The 21871-nt window shown below is 39.8% G+C and overlaps 2 protein-coding genes and 2 non-coding genes across 12 annotated transcripts in view; 1 reads left to right on the forward strand and 3 right to left on the reverse strand.

Moving 5' to 3' along the window:
* Nucleotides 1–2171: 2171 nt before the first annotated feature.
* On the reverse strand, nucleotides 2172–8985 carry ppdpfb (pancreatic progenitor cell differentiation and proliferation factor b). Of its 2 annotated transcripts, none has more exons than XM_030056443.1 (5): nucleotides 8817–8985; nucleotides 7144–7236; nucleotides 5934–6011; nucleotides 3209–3302; nucleotides 2172–2744 (listed from the first exon to the last, which is right to left on the reverse strand). In XM_030056443.1, exons 2-5 carry the CDS (start codon nucleotides 7196–7198, stop codon nucleotides 2630–2632), a joined length of 342 nt encoding a protein of 113 aa, XP_029912303.1. In that variant the 5' UTR covers nucleotides 7199–7236; nucleotides 8817–8985; the 3' UTR covers nucleotides 2172–2629. The 2 variants fall into 2 exon arrangements, with proteins under 2 accessions (XP_029912303.1, XP_029912304.1); XM_030056444.1 differs by having other exon boundaries at nucleotides 8828–8984.
* A 2227-nt stretch (nucleotides 8986–11212) lies between these two features.
* On the reverse strand, nucleotides 11213–11294 carry trnas-aga (transfer RNA serine (anticodon AGA)). Its single transcript has one exon. It is a non-coding gene; the product is annotated as a tRNA-Ser (tRNA).
* Nucleotides 11295–14928: 3634 nt separating this feature from the next.
* On the forward strand, nucleotides 14929–15000 carry trnae-cuc (transfer RNA glutamic acid (anticodon CUC)). Its single transcript has one exon. It is a non-coding gene; the product is annotated as a tRNA-Glu (tRNA).
* Nucleotides 15001–17452: 2452 nt separating this feature from the next.
* tpd52l2b (tpd52 like 2b) overlaps nucleotides 17453–21871 on the reverse strand; it is a 29854-nt gene continuing 25435 nt past the window's right edge. For 6 of the 8 annotated variants that reach the window (XM_030056435.1, XM_030056434.1, XM_030056433.1 and 3 more), the window contains 2 exons: nucleotides 21019–21067; nucleotides 17453–19961 (listed from right to left, as the gene is read on the reverse strand). In XM_030056435.1, the coding sequence (XP_029912295.1) occupies nucleotides 19875–19961; nucleotides 21019–21067 (136 nt within the window). In that variant the 3' untranslated portion in view covers nucleotides 17453–19874. Of the gene's footprint in view, nucleotides 19962–20343; nucleotides 20384–21018; nucleotides 21068–21871 lie in introns of all 8 variants that reach the window. The other 2 variants (XM_030056436.1, XM_030056440.1) reach the window with 1 other exon arrangement.

The following is a 21871-nucleotide window of genomic DNA, read 5'->3' on the forward strand; positions in this document are numbered from 1 at the left end:
TGTTCCACACAGGCAGGCGGATCTGGATCCTCTGGCCCCGTTTTAATCTCAAAGAGCCAAAAGAGGAACAAATATGGAGTGATCGAGATCGGGATCCGGAGAGGAAAATCTGATCCTTCCTTCCCCTCCTTTTTCTAATGAACCCCAAGCATCCGCTGACCTGGAAAAACTGCAGCGTGGGAGAACGGACGGCTCTTCAAACGGAGCCACAGAACAAATCCTCTTTTCAAGCTTTCAGCTCCCTCATGCACAGAGGCCATTTCTTTTTTTTTTTTTTTTTTTTTTTTTGCCCCGGCCTATTGTTTGTTTTTCCTCTGTTTCATAGAGACAGACAGAGAGACGGAGAGGTGAATAGGGGACAGCCACGCTTACACAAACCCTTTCTGCCCGGCAGGAAAATCCTGGTGTCAGGGTTTGCCGGCGGGCTGCGGTCAGCAAAGAGATTTTTCTCCGCATGTCATGAAAGACACAGGATGACTCTGTGCGACTGAAAGTTTGCAGAATCAGGCGTTTCTAATCTGGGAACTTACAAAAAGCTGAGGATGAATTGGAATTTGCTTTGTGCTTCGTCATGGAACTGACAACCCCCTCCCCTCCCCTCCCCCAGTAGAATGTGTGTGTGTATGTGTGTGTACATACTGTAGGCCTTAGATTGATGTACTCATAACCAGCACAGTCCCATACAGTGTGTACAGTATACTGTTAATAGTCTTTTGCTAAAGGACTGATTTGCAACCTGGCTCTTATTAAAATGCTGATTCCTGCAGTTTATAATTGACCACAGCACAGCCTCACTGCTAAATCTTTATTTAGCCAGGGAATGTGCTTTTCAGCCATGTCCTGTTTCGGCTTCAGTGCCTTGCTTAAGGGCACCAAAGTTTGTTCTGGTTTCAGACTGAGAAGGTCTAAATGTTCAAACATGATGATCTCATCACACGTGCATAAATGGATGTAACAAGAAGCCGGTGACCTTGATTTTTTTTCTGCAGAGACGCGACCACATGTGCAGGCCTTCACCAAATATAACACGGCGGAGCAGCTTTTCGGTTGCTGCCGGTAATTTGACCTGTTTTTTTTTTTTTTTTTCTTTCTTTTCCGTCTTTGCAGTCCTGCCTGTTTTGTCTAGGCTTCTTATCAGTGTTGGCTAATCATGCATGATTTGCTGTATCTGTACATCTGCCATTTTTTCTTTTCTGTTTCTTCTTTCCTGTTCTTGAGTGATATGGAACACATGATCCGAGTTTAATCCAGATCTGACTTTGCAAACAGCTGTTGTGCATTCGTTTTTCAGATTGATGGATACAAAAAAAAAACAAAACTCTGCCATTTTCCTTTTGTTCAGCTAATGGTACTTTGCAAACATTAAGAAAAGTGATCCAACTCCTGCCATTCTAAATTTCTATCATCACTTTCCAGCAGAAAGAATTTGGTGCATTTAACTAATTCAGAGCCACAAAAGGTGCAAAATTCACCTTTTTTCTCTCCTAAAAAGCTTTCGGTGCCTCTGAGCTATAAGAAACAGATGCAAAGCTGAAACCTGCAGACAGAAGGTTTGTGCCTGAGAAAGCTGGGAGTTGAGCCCCGTTTGTGGAGAAGTTTTATTAAAGTGACTGGCCGCCTGCTGGACTCGGTTTCCGGCGGCTGACTCTGTGCCAGCTGTTGCATAACTTCATATTCAGCTGCAGCAGCTGGAAGACATGAAGAATATCTGATTCAGTGTTTACTCTGTGCTCAGAATAGCTCTGCGCTGTTCAAACCAGCCACTCCTTGCTAGCAGAAAACACTTTATGTCAGTAACTCGTACGTGCAGAATTGGCCTGAAGCTATGGAACCATCAGACCTCCACCAGAAAAGGACAGAGTTAAAAAAAGTCAGTGACCACCTTAAGAAAAAGCTAATATAAATCGCATTTCTTAACTTTGTGCATCAATAAAACTAGTGACTGAAATATTCCAGCGACAGACCTCATATAGATTCAGTTTTCCAGACCTTCATCTCATTATTTCTCAGTAGTTTCAAAACTTATCAAGACCTGAAAATTCTCTTTCTATAGGATTTCAAATTTGTGTAGGAACCCTGTAATCATATGGGACCTTATACTGGTAACTGTGGCACCCTGTATCTGCATGTATATGGATAAAGGAGAAATAAAAACAGAATGCAACAGAAAATTAGGCTGCAAGAGTCTACTTTATTGCATCTGCAATCACAGGGTGACAAGAGTGAAAAATGCTTAACAAAAGGCATGAGGATGTGTATGCACCAGTGTGTATATGCACCACAGTATTACAGACACTGAACAGTACAAATGTAGAAAACAAAAAACAAATCAACATGTAGCTTATCAGTTCCTTCGTCATCTTGTTTTTGTTTTGTTTTTTTGTTCATTTTTATGCTTTTTTTTTTTTTTTTTTTTAATTTGACTGTCGATAAAAAACAAGGTTACAAAAACAAAAACAAAAAAACAAGTAGGGCAGCCTGTACTACAGTGAATAATAACATTACAAAAAAAAAAAAAAAAAAAAAAAAAAGAAACTAAGGTAAACGGGACGTCCTCCCGTCACCTAGCGTTGGTCGTTGGTTTGATTCCCCCCGAGGTGTGGGAATGGAACAGAGCGAGGAGGCGGGATCAGGAGGAGGTGGGGCTTCCCGATTCGCTGCTCTCACTCACCTGCCGTTGCATCACCATCTCCCTGGCAACGCAGGTGATCTGACCGTTCGTCACCACACCCGGGACCCCCGCCCTGAGAGAGGGAGAGGGAGAGGTTAGCATGACCATGTGATGGAACAGTAAGGAAATTAGAAAAAACAGACCAGGAAAACTGTTTGGATAGTGCACACAAAGCACACTGTATAAGAACAAGAAATAATAAGTCTAATAGGAGCAGGAGTCAGGAGTAAAACAGGAAGTGGAGGCAGTGTCACTACAGGTTTTAAAGCTCACAGTGGAGCTGTTCACTGCTCATTTTATCTGCCTTTCACAACCCACCCGCCATTTTGTGGTTTGGTAGAGGGCCAACACAAGGGCTCAGCTTTTTAAAAAAAAAAAAAAAAAACTGACCTAGATCCTTTTCAGACAGAAGTGGAAAAGTACAGCGCAGCATCTTGGAAAAGCAGTTTTTAGACTGCCAGGGAACCAATCTGAAACACCAGTTTTGTGTTGTGTTTGTTGTGCTGGTACAAAACGAGGCTGTGAACTCATACTTACTTCTGCTGCGCCTCCTCGGTCAGGGTGGTCATCCCCGGCTGCTTCCCAAAGAAGAAACTGGACCACCAGTGGCCAGAGTCCTGCTTGGGGAGGCCTGGAGAGGGGAAGGAAGCGGTTTCAGTGGCATGTTTTGTTTTGAACCCCCACCTTCATTGCAAAGTGCTCGTTACCATGGATTCTCTGCAGTGGTTAAAGAGTGTGGCCTGCACTGTGACCTTTTTCCTTGGCTTTAGGTTTTCTGTTAATGCAGTTTTCAGTTTTTCTTCTCCTCATAAATTTACCGGTGCAACAGTCCTGTCTGGCTGTGGCCGCTAACTCTGCTCCTGCCAGAAAATCTGCTCTGTCTATTCAAAGTTTTCCCAGGTGTTTCCGAAGGCACAAGTGAAATATTTCATGACCTGCACACAAGCTGAATGCAGGACCGACCAGGGGCCCTTTCCCCTCTGGACAGTAACACCTATGTTATGGCTGCGTGCCAGGCTTACTTTCTAGGTCAAGGTTTTTATTTTTTTTTTGTGCTCAACAATGTATATACACCTGAAGAGTTTGCAAAAATTTCTTTGGCAAGCTTTCTGACCAACTTTATGATACTACACAACAAGGCAGCAAAAGATAATCTGCATCCAAACTTGGGATGCAGATTATCTTTTGCTGCCTTGTAAAAAAAAAACTGTTTATGTTGGTGGTTATACAGTGGTTTGTTCCCACAAACTGCACCACAGTTGCAGTGTCAGTGTGTAGTGTTCTTATGCTGTATTTTAAACAGCTGTGGAGCCCACTGGCTATTGTCTGACAACAATTTAGCCTCTGGGGGCAACGGCTAATATTTCAGGTTTTCCAGAGTAGATGCTACCTGCTCAAATCTGTTCCATTTTATTTTAAATTCCGTTTCCGTTTCCTTTATTATACGACTCAAATGTTTAGCCACACTATACAACATTTTGGCCGATATGTTCTGCCTCTTTTGCTTCCCAGATCGGCTGTTTACCTGCATAACGCCTCTCTGACTACAAACGCAAACAGAAACCAGGAAGCCTCTGATACGAAGTTTGTCCTTGTCTATAGATGTCGGTTTATTTATGTATACATGTTATTTTATAATTTATTTAATATATAGAATCTTTTATATATAGAATCTGTCATTTTAATCTCTACAAACAAAAGCAAACTAAAGTGATGAAAAGCCTAATCACTGGAATGTGGCTGTGTCTGCACACACCCGCTTTTGCCCTTTCACCTATTTTCATTTACAGTATAGCTGGTGTGTGGGTGTGTGTGTGTGTGTGGCTGCGTGCCAAATTTAGCAGCCGGACACTGTTGAAAAGTTGACCCAGGAGTTAAAAGAGGCAGGCTGACTCAAACCTGAGCCAGCATTTAACTGCAGCCCAGCTGGCTGTCATATAAAGCTGTGCTGATCCAGGATTATTGGTAAAGGCATTGGACCCTAACTGGTTCAGCGGGTCACACCGGAGCGTGCGGGGCCTCCACTCACGTGTGCCTCTCACGTCCGCAGTGACACAGAAAACTGACTGACTGATGCACAGGGAGGCCAGAAATGAACAGAGGAGACCCTAAAGATGTCAAACTGGAAACCTCTCCCTTGCTACGACGTTGTGATTAAACCAATAAAGACTGGAGAAACATCCAGAGCTGGGTCTGAGAGTGGGATGACTCAATCATAACTCATTATGTACAGTCAGCTACTCACAAGGCAAACGTGACTCAACACAGGAAAGACTGTAGCTTTCTGGTAGGGAAATTGATGCAATACCAAGAACATATTACCGGACCAACCAGCAATGTTGTGACAGGAATTGAGCAATCAGTTGGCAAGAGGAAATGAAATGTTAGTCTGTTTTATTTTGGTGAAACCACTGGCCGGTCTTAACCGAATAAGGCCGCTGGATTTTGTGGCCAACTGTTGACACTTTATCACGACAGACAGAAACGTGGCCGCTTCACTGAGAGTAAACGCATTGTCCTCGCAAGCAGCACGCCCTGTCCTGTCCCAAACCCCTCGCTCATGATTCATCCCTGCATCATCTGCCTTGGCGATGACTGTTCATTATTTCCTGTTCAGTAACAAGTCAGAATGTTCTCTGCCTGTAGCTAGCCACTTTACTCAGCCCATCTGAAACCGTTTTATTTTCCTTGATCCTCCATGTTGTTACTGCCACCTGTGTGTGTTAGGTAGTGTTACATCGATATATCCTCATTTTGTCATTTCAATAAAACTCAAATAATGGCCAATCATGGGGATGAGGATATGATTTTATTTAAAAGTTTCAGGTGTTCAGTCTGCAGTAAACCTTGTTAGGGAGTTACCAACCAACCTGAAAGCATTTTATAAATCTGCCTTTAAGATGGTTTAAGGCCTAAATGCTGCTCCAGAGTCTTTTCTACTTGGTAAATAATAAAATTCCTGGGAGAAGACTGAATTGATGGAATCATTTTCCTATGTGAAAATGGTAAAATTTCAATATAGAGAATATTAACCTTGAAAATATGATGGTGTCAGTTTCAGCCCAAAATTTTCATTACTAGCCTTTAAAAACCAAGATGTGTCAACCTATAGTCTAGAGGCATGTCACTGAATTTATGTTCATTTCCTCACAATTATTGTAACATTCAATATAACTCTACTTGCATATGCTTGCCAGCCGAATGTCTACCAGTTTTTTGTCTGGTCTGCCCTCATTTCACTCCTTCAACAATCCAAACACACCTGGATGGTGAGGGATGACCTCTCCGGTGTATTCCGAACTGCCACAAGAGCTGCTGCTGGAGGTCGAGCCGATGCGCCCTGCAGGAGGAGAGAGAGAGAGAGAGAGATAAAGGAATGAGGAGGTGGAGGAGATGGGAGAGTTGCGCTCAGTTTTTATATCACTCAAATCCTTGGCTTGCAGAGCAGCGATGCATGGAAAATGGAATGTGCTTCAGGTGGTGGGAAAAACAAAAACAACAAAAAAAAGCAGACTCATTCATTTTGGTCCTAAAAAGCAGCAACAATGCAACACTCTGCCACCGGCATCAGGTTTCATTTCACATGGATTATATTTTGGGTCTGATTCACCGGCCCACAAGGAGAAAGCACTGGTCGATGTTAATGCTGTTGCATAATCTTTGAGTGCCTGTTCCCCCAAAATGAGCGGGGGGATACAAGGGAACCACTAAAATCCATTTACTTCTGGTTATATAACCAAAGCTGGACCTCTGACATGCATTTGACTGGATTCACCGAGACACTCCAGTCCATTTCAGCTCTCAGAGGAACCTCAACATGCATGCACACACAAAATCCCTCACTAAAAATGGAGACATGAATCAAACATTTCCCTGAAGCCAGTGTTGGTGAGTGCAGAGCAGATGACATTAGCCTGAGGCTGCCCACGATAAAAATAAAGATGAAGTGAGGGTGATGCCTTTTGTGAACACATAATTCCCCCTAAAGCCCTGTTTAAATATAAGTTTGGCTGTACACTCAAAACTTTAATTTGATGTCACATTGGACCACAGCCAGACATTAACGCAGACAAACAATGATAAAGTTGACCTCAGGCTGGTGATAATGTGAACTCTGCTCCCCTTGGCAGATAACGAGCAATTATTCAGCTTCCTATTCTAGTCTAAATGCCATATTTGGTTGAAAACCATATATTAACAACCACACAGCACAGCAGTATTCTCAGTGGCTACGTCAGTCATCCAATAACCCATTCTGAGTGAGTTTAGTCTCACCCTGTGACTTGGACTCATATACACTGGTCATTCTTTAACTAGAGAGACTGAAAGCAAACAACACTACAACTCATTACATTTACATTTTGGCACCGACAACAGTTAAATAACAACATTAACAACAGCATTATGAGCAATCAAGAATATAGAGGAATCCGCTCGTCCTCAAAAGCCGCTGTAAAAACAGAGGAACTCACTTCGGTAGTAGTCAGTGGTCGCCACGAGAGAACCGCCTGCTGGGATGGCTGCCATTCTACCTTGTTGGTCTGTATGCTGTGCTTGATGGAAACCTGGGGAGACACAGGGACAGAAAATAAAATAAAAGAAAGGAAAAAGACTGAGCCTTCAGAGTGGACAAAACAGTGGGACAGTTTTTGTGTTCCTCTAAGACACACACAAGTTCACAACTACAAACTTTGATTATGACTCTTATTTAGTAAGGGGGGAAAAACTACAAAGGACATAACAAGTGAGGTCATTTATCTGTTCTAACTATCTTGTATCTAGAAGGCCCAAAGATGTGCAGTGTCGAGTGTGAAGTTGCTTGGATGAACAATTCTTCAGAAAGCTCCTAGCAGCAACACCAGAGGCCAAGCAACGGGCCCCTCCTGAAAGGCCTCTGCATTAGTCAAGTAGAACTGCTTAACACTGGCTCGATCCGGAATACTAAAATGACCACATTAGCTTGTTTTTATCTGTTCATTTTTTTGGATGCTGGTTTGAATAAGTAGGCTGTTTGAAAACTTTCCTAGTTGCTCTGTGAACACCCCATGAATTATTATATATACATAAACATCTGCGCACATACACACACACAGGCGTATATATATATATATATAGATCTATCTATCTATCTATCTATCTATACACACATACACATCTGTTAATGTTCATTTCAGTTTTCTTTAGAAAGACTCTGATACAGTACTATCCTACAAATGAATAATACACATTTTATACATAAACAGGTTAATTATACATATACAGGCGTGTGGTTAAACTGTTTGCCTGGCATGTATGTGTTAATTATACATCTGAAGAGTTCATTTGCAAAAAACAGATATCTCCATTTGAATTTATTAAACCTTTTCAAACTTTTTTGAATTTTATTACAATTTGCTTTATATTTATTTCTATTTTTTATATGTTTATTTAGCCTGGCATAATGTTTATTATCCTAAATCATGCTTTGTGTGTGTGTATATATATATATGTGTGTGTGTACTCCAAGCAGTATCAGTGAAAAAGGTGTATTCATTTTAAGAATGGCTTTTATCTGTTTTTGCAAATGAACTCTTCATATATACGTATGTCAGTCTGTATTAATTTCAGTTTTCTATAGAAAGAGTCTGATACATCTATACAGCCTGTCAAAGTGACGTCACTCCATCAGATGCAAACGCTGCCTGTTGTTTACATGGGACGGCCACTGCGACAAACGGAGGATAAACACGTCCTCCTCGATCCAGACTAACAGAGGAACGTAAAAAGATGTTAAAAAGCACCGAGGGTAAATCTGAGGTGTAAAAAAGGAGGTGACAGGCTGGACTCTGAGCCTGGACTCGGGGTACGGCAGTCAAAACAAAGACAAAGACAAAACAGAGATAAGGACAGCTGTCAGAGAGCGTTAAATCACAGTTAACCCTGAATGTTTTGACACCATTACCACACGAGGTGGACAACGTGAACAAATATGACCGATAACCATCTGAAAAAAATAAACTCCAATTTCAAATGACAGGCTAATTTCAAACGTTACTCGAACCAAAACAAAGCCACCCGTTGACCGTTAGCACAAGCTAGCGTCGTTAGCACAACCCCACCGCCCAAAACCCTCCATCTTCCCCCGCAGACCCCCGGCAAACCTCACCTTGTACTGACCCAGACGTGCTTGATGTTGCGGAGCACCCAATACAACTCAGTCGGCGAGGCTGGGGGAGTAAACGCTAGGCGACGGGGTCCATTTGAAAATAATTTTTGGGTAAATGTAACCCTCCAAGGTCCGTATGGATATCGATGCTGTTTCTGCCAAGATGAAGGTCCGCTGGACAATTTATAGAGCCAGGTGACGTAAACTTCACTCGGGGGGGGCGGGGCCACGCACGGAGAGGGCCCACGCGCTGGTCCGGCACGTTGCAACCGCATATGGACTCATGACGATCTGTACAGCATGATTTTATTATAAAAGATAAATCATAAAACATTTCAACAGTCGTCGACCTGTGCTCTCACTATCCATCACCATGTCGAAGTGGACTGAGTTCGTTTATTTTTATTTATTTTTCTTTTCTTTTATTATTTTAAATTTATTTTATTAATTTATAAAGGACAGTGTGCACTTTCATTAGCTATTCAAAAGAATAAAAAGATGAGTGCACCAGATTTAGCTTTTAGGAAAGCTAATTTCCATCTGTTAAAGTGGAACTTGAAGGTAAATGACTGTAGAGATTGTACACAACCTCATCCTTGAACAAGCAGCGTCCTCTTGTGGTCGTTCTTTTGTACTACAGTTGCAAGGTTATAAAGTAAAACTGCGCGAGTAACTTTCAGCATTTTGAAAATTCATCGTTATACAACTCAATCCAACTTTATTTATATAGCAACTATCGTACACACATGCAGCCCAAAGAGCTTCAGACTGCAAGATTAAAAGAACACAGACAAAAAATAACATTAAAAATTATGCTAGACTGAAAATTACAAAAGTAAAAATTCTAAAATGTTAAAAACAAGAGTCAATAAAATAAAACGTAAAAATAAAAAATAAATATGAAAACCAATGATTAAACCGATAAACTAAGGCTGTCGCATTACTCCAAAATAAAAGCCAGATTAAAAAGACAAGTCTTAAGCTTCATTTTAAAAATACCACGCAAGCTTTCTGTTCTGATATCCAGGTGCAGCCTGAAGAAAATCTCTAATGTAGGAAGGAGGAACAAAGTCATTTAAAGCTTTATACTCAATTAAAATGAGTTTCAAATCAATTCTAAAAGATACAGGCAGACAGTTCAGGGTCTGTAGCTGTAGAGTCCCAAACTTGTGTGTGTTTTAATCTGTTTGTTAAGACCACCAAGCATTGAGTGCAGTTTTTCTGGTGCTGCTTTGGGTGCTGTTAAAAGAATCCCAGTGTTTTCTTTGTTTAGTCTGAAGTTTTGATCATTCTGTTGTCACAAAATAATATATTTGTGGAGTTTATAAAGGAACACAAGTCAGAAAATGTGTGTTGCTATTTCTTTTTTGTGTTTGCTGTTACAACAACAGGCCATTTGCCATGACAACTCAGAAAAACAAGTATCATTTATTACATGAACATTACATTAACAAACATTTTAAGGGCCCAGTGTAATGACAATTGCATTTCTCAATCTCCTGGTATAATTTGAAGGGCACGTTAACAGTTTCGTTTTGTTTATTAGTGAGAGGGAGTATACCCAACAGATTAGCTGAGCCACATCTAATTTGCATCTGCAGTCCACAGGCAAGAAAACATTAAAACAACGATGAACAAACTTCAGTTAATTTAACTGTAATGAAGTTAATTAATTAATGACTATTCTAACTACCTGGTCTATGGAAATGAGACTAATGCAAAATTCAATTCCAATTTAGACCTGTTTTTTGGTGTAAATCATGTTGCTTACAGTCAGACTGATTTCTGATTTGTGATTTAGGTCATCTCTTTCCAGAACTTCCCAGGATTTTGCATATGTGGTGTGCTTCCGGTCTCTTGTGGCCACTTCTCTGTATTACAGTTGGACCTGCAAGGTGAAAGTAAAGCTTGTGTGGGTAACTTTTGTTCTTCATAATTTTGAAAAATCATCATTACACACTGAGGGTAGGAGCCACCACAGCAGCAGGGAAGGGTTTCGATCATTCTGGTGATGGAAAATAATGTACCTTTGGAGTTTTTAAAGGAATACAAGTCAGTACAAGATGTCCGTGTTTATTTCCTCTTTGTGTTTGCTGTTACAACAATAATCCATTTGCCATTGATGAGCACGACTTTAATTTAATTAATTTAATTAATGAATAAATACTCAGTGAGTGAAAAGTGAGGAATGTAACTTCAAAAATCCCCCTTCTTGACAGTACAATAGATTTACAATTTCACATTAGATTTACTTTCTGGTTTACATTTCGTCAACTACACGTTCACGTTCTAATTTCTGATTTTGATTATGTATTGCTGGAGAGATCCAGAACTTTCCAGGATTTCCCATATATGGTATAAGCTTCCGGGGTCTCGTCACCATGAAAACGGTGAGACGTTGTCGGCAGGATTCGAACCTGCGCGGGGAGACCCCAATGGATTTCTAGTCCATCGCCTTAACCACTCGGCCACGACAACTCGTATGACGTATGAATGATGACTACGTCGTAACCGAAAAAGTCAATTAACCTCATCATTTTTGTCAGAAGCCACAGGATTAGGTAGGTAGGTAGGTAGGTAGATACTTTATTCATCCCGCAGGAAATTCACATTTTCTTCAGCAGTATCCACAGATTACAAATTAAGTAAATAAAAAAATAGAAATAAAGAATAAGATCTAAGTATAACAGAATAAGATCTGAGTACAACAGAATAACCTAAGTACAACCCAGTGTGCAAAAAGCAATGTGCAACAAAAAAAAAACAACAGAAAAAACCGTGTGCATGGGTGTATAAAATGTGCATAGAGGTAGGTCAATGTGCAAATTTAGAAGAAATATACAGTATACACGATAAATAGCAGAATATACAGTATACACATGATAAACAGCAGTAAGCAATATAGACACTATGAACAAGGATTATAAAAGATAGGAATATGAACAATTTCAACAGAAGTATTAACAGTTAAACAGAAGTAATAACAGTTAAACAGCAGTGGAAAATAAATTAAGCATGCATCTAGTGTCAAACAGAGATATTTTTGTGTTACTGACCTCTGAAGATAAACTTTTACAGCTTTGCTCGTCGTGTCCTGCTGCTGGCACGGCTACAACCGCGACTAGATCCAAAAGACAGGAGTTTGTTCATAGATTTATGTTTCCACTGACAGAAAGTGACAACAAATTAAATCAAGTTGAATTAAAATAGTACTATGTAGGTTTTAGTGGCGGCGTTTTTCTTCTTGGTTGCTAGTTTATCAAGTCGTGTCTATAGTCAGGTTCCTTGTAGAATTTCGTAGGATTTTTTTTTTTTTTTTTTTTTTGGAGATTTGGCAAACTATATATTTTTGGAAACCTTACAGCCTAACAAATTAGAAAATGTTTGTTGCCATTTTTTTCGAGGTCGTTATAGCAGCCATCTTGGACCTTTAAAAATGGCTACTTTCAAAAATGAATTTCTCAATATCTCGCCTCCTAGATGACCTAAAATCAAGATTGCAGTGGTCAAATCCAAATTCTTGGGGGCAAGGAATGCAATGGAGCTGATTATACATTGTAAATGACACATGTAGGCTATGGGTGGGTATTTACCAATTTTTTCATATCTTGCATTGTTTTACATGATTAAATGGCATTATTCTGGTAATCTGGATATGAATATCTTACAAAACTATAACAAATACTTTATCACATCTCTCAGAAGACAGGAGACAACTTGCCCGTTCAGCCAGTTGAGGGTGCTTTAATCAAGAACTTGACTAAAAGTCCAATATGTCCCATAATCTCTGTGCATTGAACGCTCAATTATCTCTAACAAACATGTCCAACATTATCTCTAACAAAATTGTTTTACATAACAAAAAAGTCCAATCTCCCCTCACTGTCTTTCTTCCCCCTCAAACAGCCCTCTGATTATTGGTTGCTGATATTGAAAATTCAATTTTTTTTTTTTAAATTGAACCCTTTATTTAGTCCTATAACAAAATATATATTTTTTAAAAAAAATGTTATTACACGACCTTTCTGGTGTATGATAGTGGATGTAATTGAAATGCCAATGGTATGGTCCAGGGTGAACAGGGGAAGTGTCCAAAGGTATACAAGAGTATTTTGGTCAAGTATTCATTAAACTTTAAACAAAAAATGGAATTGAAAATGTGTATCATATATTATACGAAGGGCTTTATAGGGTTAGACATAATCTCCATCATTCTCATCGTCACTGTCACTTGCATATATGATATCACGACAGTCTTCCTCATTCTGGCAGTCAGAGCTACACTGACATACAGTAGCTCTGTGCAGGGGAGCCCCACTGAATTACAGGAACATCTGTGTGAAGAGCAGTCTGCTTTACATTGACATCTGGCCATCTCAATGATAGCTATGAGGGACGAAAAATGACAAAACAATAAATAAATGAATAAATAAATAAATACGCATATAAATATATAAATGCATAAATAATTAAATTAATAAATATTTCTACATTTATTTATTTATTTATTTCTGTTTTTATTCATGCATTTATTTATTTATTTGTGTATTTATACATTTATGCATGTATTTATTTATTTATTTTTACATTTATTTATTTATTTATTTATTTATTTCTACATTTATTTATTCATTTATTTATTTATATATTTATTTTTACATTTATTTATTTATACTTTTATTTATTTCTACATTTGTTCATTTATTTATTCCTTCTTTTATTTCTACATTTATTTATTTATTTCTACATTTATTTATTTATTTCTACATTTATTTATTTATTCCTACATTTATTTCTGTATTTCTACATTTCCACATTTATTTATTTCTGTATTTCTGTGTCGTATGTTAATAAGGTGGGCGGTTCTTACATTAGTCTTAAGCACGATTGGTTTGTGGGTGTGATCCTGTCCACTGCTACTACCTGGACTGGCAGTAGCAGTGGATAGCAGTGGACTAGCTAGCTTCTAGGGCATTAACAACGCCAGACTTTTCCACGTCGTCGACGTTATGTCGACCCGTCAACACCGGGAGATTTTTGGGGGGGCTAGCGGGGCTCCAACCGGAGGGAGGGAGGGGTTGTAGTGGAGCGCCGACCGTGTGTGTAGTCGGACTACTGGAAGTAGTCGGTGGGTGCATGATTTACCACATCATTCGCCAGTGACCTTAAATCACTGACGATGGCTCTCAAAACGCTTTCCATTGCGTTTTACACAGTAGCTAGTAGGGCATTAATGTAAACATCGACCCGTCGAAAGTCGAAGAAACACACACACACCCCCACACATGGTCGGCGCTCCACTACAGCCTCCTCATCCCCCCGGTCGCCCGGTCGGCGCTCCACTACAACCCCTCCCTCCCTCCGGTTGGAGCCCCGCTAGCCCCCCAAAAATCTCCCGGTGTTGACGGGTCGACGTAACGTCGCGACGTGGAAAAGTCTGGCGTTGTTAATGCCCTAGAAGCTAGCTAGTCCACTGCTATCCACTGCTACTGCCAGTCCAGGCAGTAGCAGTGGATAGGATCACACCCACAAACCAATCGTGCTTAAGACTAATGTAAGAACCGCCCACCTTATTAACATACGACACAGAAATACAGAAATAAATAAATGTGGAAATGTAGAAATACAGAAATAAATGTAGGAATAAATAAATAAATGTAGAAATAAATAAATAAATGTAGAAATAAATAAATAAATGTAGAAATAAAAGAAGGAATAAATAAATGAATAAATGTAGAAATAAATAAAAGTATAAATAAATAAATGTAAAAATAAATATATAAATAAATAAATGAATGAATGAATGAATAAATAAATAAATAAATAAATAAATAAATAAATGTAAAAATAAATAAATAAATACATGCATAAATGTATAAATACACAAATAAATAAATAAATGCATGAATAAAAACAGAAATAAATAAATAAATAAATGTAGAAATATTTATTAATTTAATTATTTATGCATTTATATATTTATATGCGTATTTATTTATTTATTCATTTATTTATTGTTTTGTCATTTTTCGTCCCTCATAGGGTGATACTTAATCACGTTATCTAGATGTACATGTACTTATTGAAAAAAATTAGCCGTGCTCCTTAGCTCTCCCTGGTGGTCTAGTGGTTAGGATTCGGCGCTCTCACCGCCGCGGCCCGGGTTCGATTCCCGGTCAGGGAACTGCTCTTTTCCTGGTACAAGTGAACTTCACCTAGTGTCCTCATGTTACGTCAGTCAATCAGTGTACTGAATTTAATCCATGCACTTGTTCTGGCTCATAATCTAAATTAGTGCCACATTTCACTGGATTATACAGCTTTATTATTATTATTATGCTAAACTTATACCAATATATATATGCTGTACTATCAACAGTACATGAGAAGTATTGTATTCCTATATTGAAAGACAAATCTTAACGTGTTTCTGCTAGGATGTACAGTTCCATTCCCAGGAGAAAAAGAAAGTCATTAGAAGGACTCACTGAAGATCTCAACCACGGGTACTTTTGAATTCTAAGTCACAGCCTCCTGCATTTGAACCTCGGCAGACAATCTCTAATTATGACTAGTCTTCTGACTGAAGATATCAACCTTGTAACAATGACAAGAAAAGAAAATAAGTAAATAAATGAAAATGCAGGCTTCATTCTGTTCCTGGTCCCTGTGTGATGGAGCACAGCCCGGCTGCAGCATCCAAGGACAGGACAGGCTGGAAAAACTACCCACGTCACTCAGCTGAGCAGCTCCTTTTCAGGCTCATGTGATCACTTTGGGTGCTGGGCTTTATCTCCAATAAAATAGCCGCCATTATGCTCATGCTCACAGCTCATCTCTTTTTCATTTAGTCATTTTTTTTTTTTTTTTTTTTTAACATTTGTGTTGGTTTGCCCCACCCCATTTCATACCTGGTCACAATTGTTGTGAATCTGCACCTTTCCTGAATTTCCCCAATGGGGCTAAATAAAGTGTTATCTTATCTTACCTTTAGTAACAATATGTCACCTCATGTTTAGTTTCCCCACACTGCAGGCACACTTTTCTAATGAGAGAAGATTCAAGGACAATTCAGATATTAACCACAAGTCTCTTTTGGCATTTAAAGGAATGCTTTATTGATATCCAAACATATGACAAAACCCAAAAAAGAAAAAAAAAGAAAAAAAAAGAAAAAAAAAAAAAAAAAAGAAAAAAGTCATTAAATCACCATAGTCTTCCAAATCTGATCCCTTTTAATATTCTACATCAGCTAGGCTCAGGACCTAAATAAAGCTATAGTCTGTACTAATATTCTCCCAACCTCTACACTGGCTAGCAGTGAGCAGACCGTTTGTGTCACACTTATCATTGGCACCCTGAAATAAAAGTACAATTATCTTATCTTATTGTTCAGACCTCCAAAACAGACGTGCAGCTTGAAACAAGCAAAAGCTACACTGCAAAAACATCCATCTTAACAAGCCATTGAATCAGAAATCATATTTCTTCTTAAACAGGAAAAACTACACATACGGAACAATCAGATTCCCAGTGCAGTTTTCCACTTGTTTCTTCAAGAGTTTCATTTTAATCAAGCAAAATATTAGCTTGAGAGAGGCCGAGCGCCTTGTTCCAATCTCACTTGACTGAGGAAGATTCTTGAAAGTGAAGCTGCTGTACATGAGTGAGATTTTCCTCACAGTGTTGATTTTCTTTCCGCACTTGTTTCAAGAGAAAAAATATGATTTGCTGTAGGTGTGAATACTAAAATAAATGACTTCAGATCATATCTTGTAGTGTGCATCTGCATTTTCATCACGGCGCAGCAGAAAGTCAGAAACTCCGCGAGGGGACAGACTCAGGCAGAGCGAAAAGAGAGAAGGTTTTGTAACAGATATTCAAATATTGGCAACATTTTACTGATGGCAAATTAGTTATACAAACAATAATAACCCTTCTCCAAGCCTTCCTCTCCTACGAGAGAAGAAAAAAACAAAAAACAAAATCAGAAGTCAACTAACAGCAATATGACAATAATTAACTACCAAAATGATCAACAGTCACAGATACAAAACAAGGAAAATCATTAAGTTATGATACACTGGCAACATTTTCAAAGCAGTTTTAAACGGGAAATTGACTTTGTAATTCTGATCAGCTGGAATATTTTATTATTTTTGCTCATGGTAGCAGCGCTGTCGCCCACACCTCTTCCAGTTTTATACTGTGGTTGTAATTTTCCACTGAGCAACCCTTCGACACAGCAGTGGACGATCTGAGTTTGGACATTGCAAATCTACAAAGGATATATGGCCACATAAACCATATCTGAGGGAAAGCTGCAGCTGCAGTTGCATCCAACAGTCTTTAGTCATCACCCGTTTGTTCGTTACACACTTTATCCCCACTGATATTGGCCCGTCAACGTCAGAGGCACTGCTGCCCGTCTCAACTGCCTCAAAAGGTTGCCCTTCAATCAACCTTAAAGCCACGATACGAGGGCAGCTTAGTGAGGTGACGGGCGATTTTCCTGACAGAAATGCAAATGTTTTTGGTGATGTTGCCCCTGTATCACCAACCTCAGACAGACAGACAGACAGACAGAGGGCAGAGACAGTGAGCGGAGGAGAAAGAACAACTACAATACAATCTTCTACTTCTTCATGTTCAGATTTTTAAAAAAAAAAAAAAAAGTGACGGTGCTACCATACTATTTGTAATTTTTATTGGGTCAGCTTTAAAATCACGGTTTTCGAGGCCAAGTAGTTTGTCAGAGCTGTTGCAGAGCTGTATGTGCTGTGCGTGTGTGTGTGTGTGTGTGGAGAGACGCAGGTTAAGTGCACAAAGGCAAGAGCAACATTGGCAAATGGTAATTTTTCTTTTTTTTTGGTGAGTTTGGCTTCACGCAAGGCTGTTCACAATCAGGTGATGATGCATTTAGTGCTGGGGTGTTAAAAGGAGTGCATTTGTGTGTGTGTGTGTGTGTGTGTGTGTGTGAGATGGGGTTTTGGCTCGAGGTTTCCACTATGGCAAAGAGACATTTTCCAGTAGACAGTTTTCGGCATGCGGCACAAGTAGCATCACATCAGACTCTAAACTTTTTGAACGAGTCAAGCCCCCTCCCCTTCCGTCGACCCTGTCTGTACAACTTGAAAAGGAACAGAAAAGAGAAAACAATGAATTGTTTCCTTTCTACCTGCTAAATCAGAACAACGGATGAAGCGTTTTACAGTGAGTAAGGCCGATAGAGAGCATTGACATTCACCAGGTAGTATACACAGCAAAGCATCGTCTCACATTGTTTTTCTGTGTCGTAACAAAAAGAAAAAGGACCAGGAGTCAAACCAGGGTAACAAAAAAAAAGGAAAAGAAAGAGAAAAAAGTCAGTCAGAGGTGTCAAAGCGTTTCAAATGTTGGCGTTTACATGCCGCTGCACGTTAAATCAAACGCACCTCCATTTCTCAAGTGAAACCAATTCACCTGCAGCGTTTGCCTCCATCTTGTGCCCAGACGGGTACAAAACAACTGCAGATCGTTTACGCTCAACAGGCGAGTCAACCTTTTTTTTTTTTTTAGACGATGAAGCCGCTTTTCAATGGAAAACCTAAATTCATAGTCGGCCTGTGGAAGCCACCACTAGTGTTTCTTTGTGTCGCCCACTGTTAGTTTATCTCACCTCCCCTTTTTAACCTACCAAGCCGATTACTACCAATCAGCAGCATCGGTTACAATATAGTTTATTCATATATATTTATACATATAGATAAAAGTTATGTAAAAACATTATGCAAAGCAGTGTAAAATAGTTTATAATACAAAATGGTTTGTTTTTTTCTTTCCTTTTATTATTATTATTATTTTTTTTTTTACATCCTGGGTTTTTTTTTTTAAGGTGTTACACGAGACTTTTGTCATCTTTGCATGGTTGTTATGTACAACTGAGATATGCACATGCGTGTAGCAGTAGTAGGCCTATAGGAAGATGAGATGTGCTGGATCGCGTCCCCAGTCAAACCGCTAACCTGCTCCCTGTCAGCGTTAGCCTGCACTCACAGCGTCAGCCGCCTGTGAGGCCAGCTGCTTATGAGCTGCAGCGCCAAAGATGCTCTGCGACTGGAGGTGTAAAAAACAGTCCGGCTGCAGCTGAAATTTCAGCAGCAAATAAATAAAAAGGTGACTGCAGCTAACGTCAGCCAGCGTTTGTGTGGTTGGACAAAATAAAACTTCAACTGGCTGATTTCTCCAGTGGCTCGCGGCATGACTGCATGATTAGAGTCGATGACCGTAGCAGGAAACAAAACAGAAACTGCAGGTTTAAGCAGCATAAAGCCCATCAAGATCGATAAACCATTCTTGTCGATATTCCTCAATTCCTCCCACTACCAGGATATCCAGAAATCCTGTTTTCCTAAACTCTCATTACAGGGTTAGCTTACGGTGAATCCCTGTGGCAGAAGTTTTAATGAGTCTCAGAATGAGACACTTTTAACTACTCATTCGGGTCTCAGGTGGAAAAAAAAAATAACAAAAGAAGCCCTGAAATCTTCTTTATTTGCTGTTATTTAGCCAGGTGCTTGGCTTAAAATGAAATATTTTTTGATGGCCTGGTTAAAAAGGCGTCTGAAGGGCACAGGAGGCAAGAGTGACGATCAATTTGGATGGGAGGCTGAACAAAGGCGAGGCAGGGCTCTGACTGGGGAGGAAGTGGATGCAGGACGTGGTGTTGTAACGAGGCGGTCAGTATGCAAGGTCTATAGATTATTCAGGCGAAGTCAAACAACGACAGAGCGGTCGGTTTTCCTCGACAGCGAGGCGGAAGTCTGGTGACCGTGGGACCAGCAGCGACGGGACCGAACGGGAGCGCCGGTCCCACCTCAAACCCACGAGTCGCTCACTTCCGCCCGTCAGCCTCGACATTTATAGACATTGGGGCAGGTGGTCGGTGGTGGTGGTGCTGTGGCGTAGTGCAGGGTCAAAGGTCAGGGGTGACTCGGTAGTATGAGGTGATGACGGTACAGTCTCGGGTCGTGAGGAAGGTGGCAGCAGAGAGGAGGAGGAGGAGGAGGAGGGGTGCGTTCAGAAAGGCGGGTTCTCCTGAGTGGGGGTGGTGCTGGTGGGGGAGCTGACGGCCTCGCCGTTCCCTTTGGGTCCAACCACCTTATACTGAGAGAGGAAGAGGAGAGAGGAAGAGGAAAGGAAGAGGGGAGAGAGAGATGGAAAAGACACCAGCAGAGAAAACAGAACATTAGTGATGTTAATGTAAGCTGCTGAATTCAGAAGTGAACCCGAGTGAAAAACGAAACCCCACATCTCAACTGTCAAAACCCCCAAAAACCAAAAAACCAAACACAGCATCCAGATGTGACGTTTGGTGGCCAAAAGCATCACTGCAACCATTAAGGAGCACTTTACTGGCGGAGCACCACATCGGATAAATAAAGTTTAAGTGAGGTTAAAGCCAAAACATTAACACTGCACCCCGTCAAAACGCTGGTGTTCAGCTCTGTTAGCAAGTCCAACCTGAGGATATTCGCTTCATACTTACACCGCCTTCCTCTCTGTATTTACTGCTTTTCAACCTTGGCCTACAAGTGAACGAATATGAACTTTACTCTTCAAACAAAATGCTAATTAATTCAATCCTGTTCATTAATCCATGTGTAGTAAACACAAGTGGCAGGCAGACAACATGAAGTGTACAAGCTGTGTATTAAGGTCAGTCAGCAACTAGCACCTTGATATATTTGAGGAAAACACTGCACACATATCTGCATGCATTCAAAATCTCCCCCAAACAAACAGACATTCAAAAATACAGACAGTGTCCTCATTTAAAAAAATATAATAAATTTTTATCTTTTGCCCGCTTATTTCAACCAGTTGAGGAGTACCTTTTCTCCTGCATTCAATTCTTTTTCAAGGATAAATCAGGTTGGTCATTTTAATATGAAGATGGGAGGATAGAGTCCCGCTCAAATTCAGTTTTAGATTGAAAGAAAAACAAAGAAAAATAATCTTCATCTCATTTTTTTGTCAGTTTATTAAGGGGTTAGTTATCTCAGCTTATGCAAATTTATTAGCCTCCAACTGGGTAAAATGAATTCAAATGCATTAATTAAAGACCTCATTGAGTTAGCTGTATCTTCCAGGTACCTTGGTGTAACTGACATGTAAATTAAGAGCAGGGATCATTTCATTTTGATCCGTTCAGTCTCCTCACCTTGAGGTTCCCCATTTTGTCCTCAAATGACTTGAAGGTTGCAGAATTCCTGTGACACAGAGACACGGTGTCACACTCACACAAACTCACACAGCATGACACATGAAATGATGGTGTGATGAATAAATTCCAGCTGGTGACCAACATAAAGGAAAATCACCACATCAGAAATGAACCAAAAAAGGATGTACATTTTCAAAATTCTATTAATCTATGGTTTGCTTCAATGAAAAGACATTTTTATGGCCTTTGCAGCATGAAGCATCAGAATCAGGATAAAAATAGGATGTAATGTCACTTCATGAACACACTGGGATGCTGTAAATAAATCAATTGAACCATCAAATAAAACAGAAATGATACAGAGTCAGTACACTTCCTCAGTAAAAGTCCAGGGCTCGGGTCACAGTCTTCATTAGTATTAACAGTTTTATAAATAAGTGGTAACTAATCAATCAATCAATCAAACTACATAAACAGGATGGGCAGAGGATTTTTGCTGTGGGAGTAGCTTTTTCACAAGCTGTACAAAGAGTTGGAACAAGTCACTGGTGGAAAGAAATGATTTCCATCAGCCATCAGACATAGTTTAGTGGCTGGTTTTTATTTCCAGCTTGTATATGAATTAGAGCATCATAACAAGCTTAAGAAACAATCAATTCAATTCATAATTTCATCTCAAACCAGTGCATAAAATATTAAAGACGTCCTGGAGTTTCAATGAAACAGAACAGGCTGATTAGTCCTGGTCAAGATAAGGCTTCTCTTTATCTATGAAATCAGTTCCAGTCATGACACAGAGATGTTGAAGAGGAAAAAAACAGATTAAAGATTTGTTTTCTCCAAGGAGAGG

The sequence above is a fragment of the Myripristis murdjan genome, chromosome 7 (assembly GCF_902150065.1).
Source record: "Myripristis murdjan chromosome 7, fMyrMur1.1, whole genome shotgun sequence".
In the NCBI taxonomy this organism is placed as follows: Eukaryota; Metazoa; Chordata; class Actinopteri; order Holocentriformes; family Holocentridae; genus Myripristis; species Myripristis murdjan.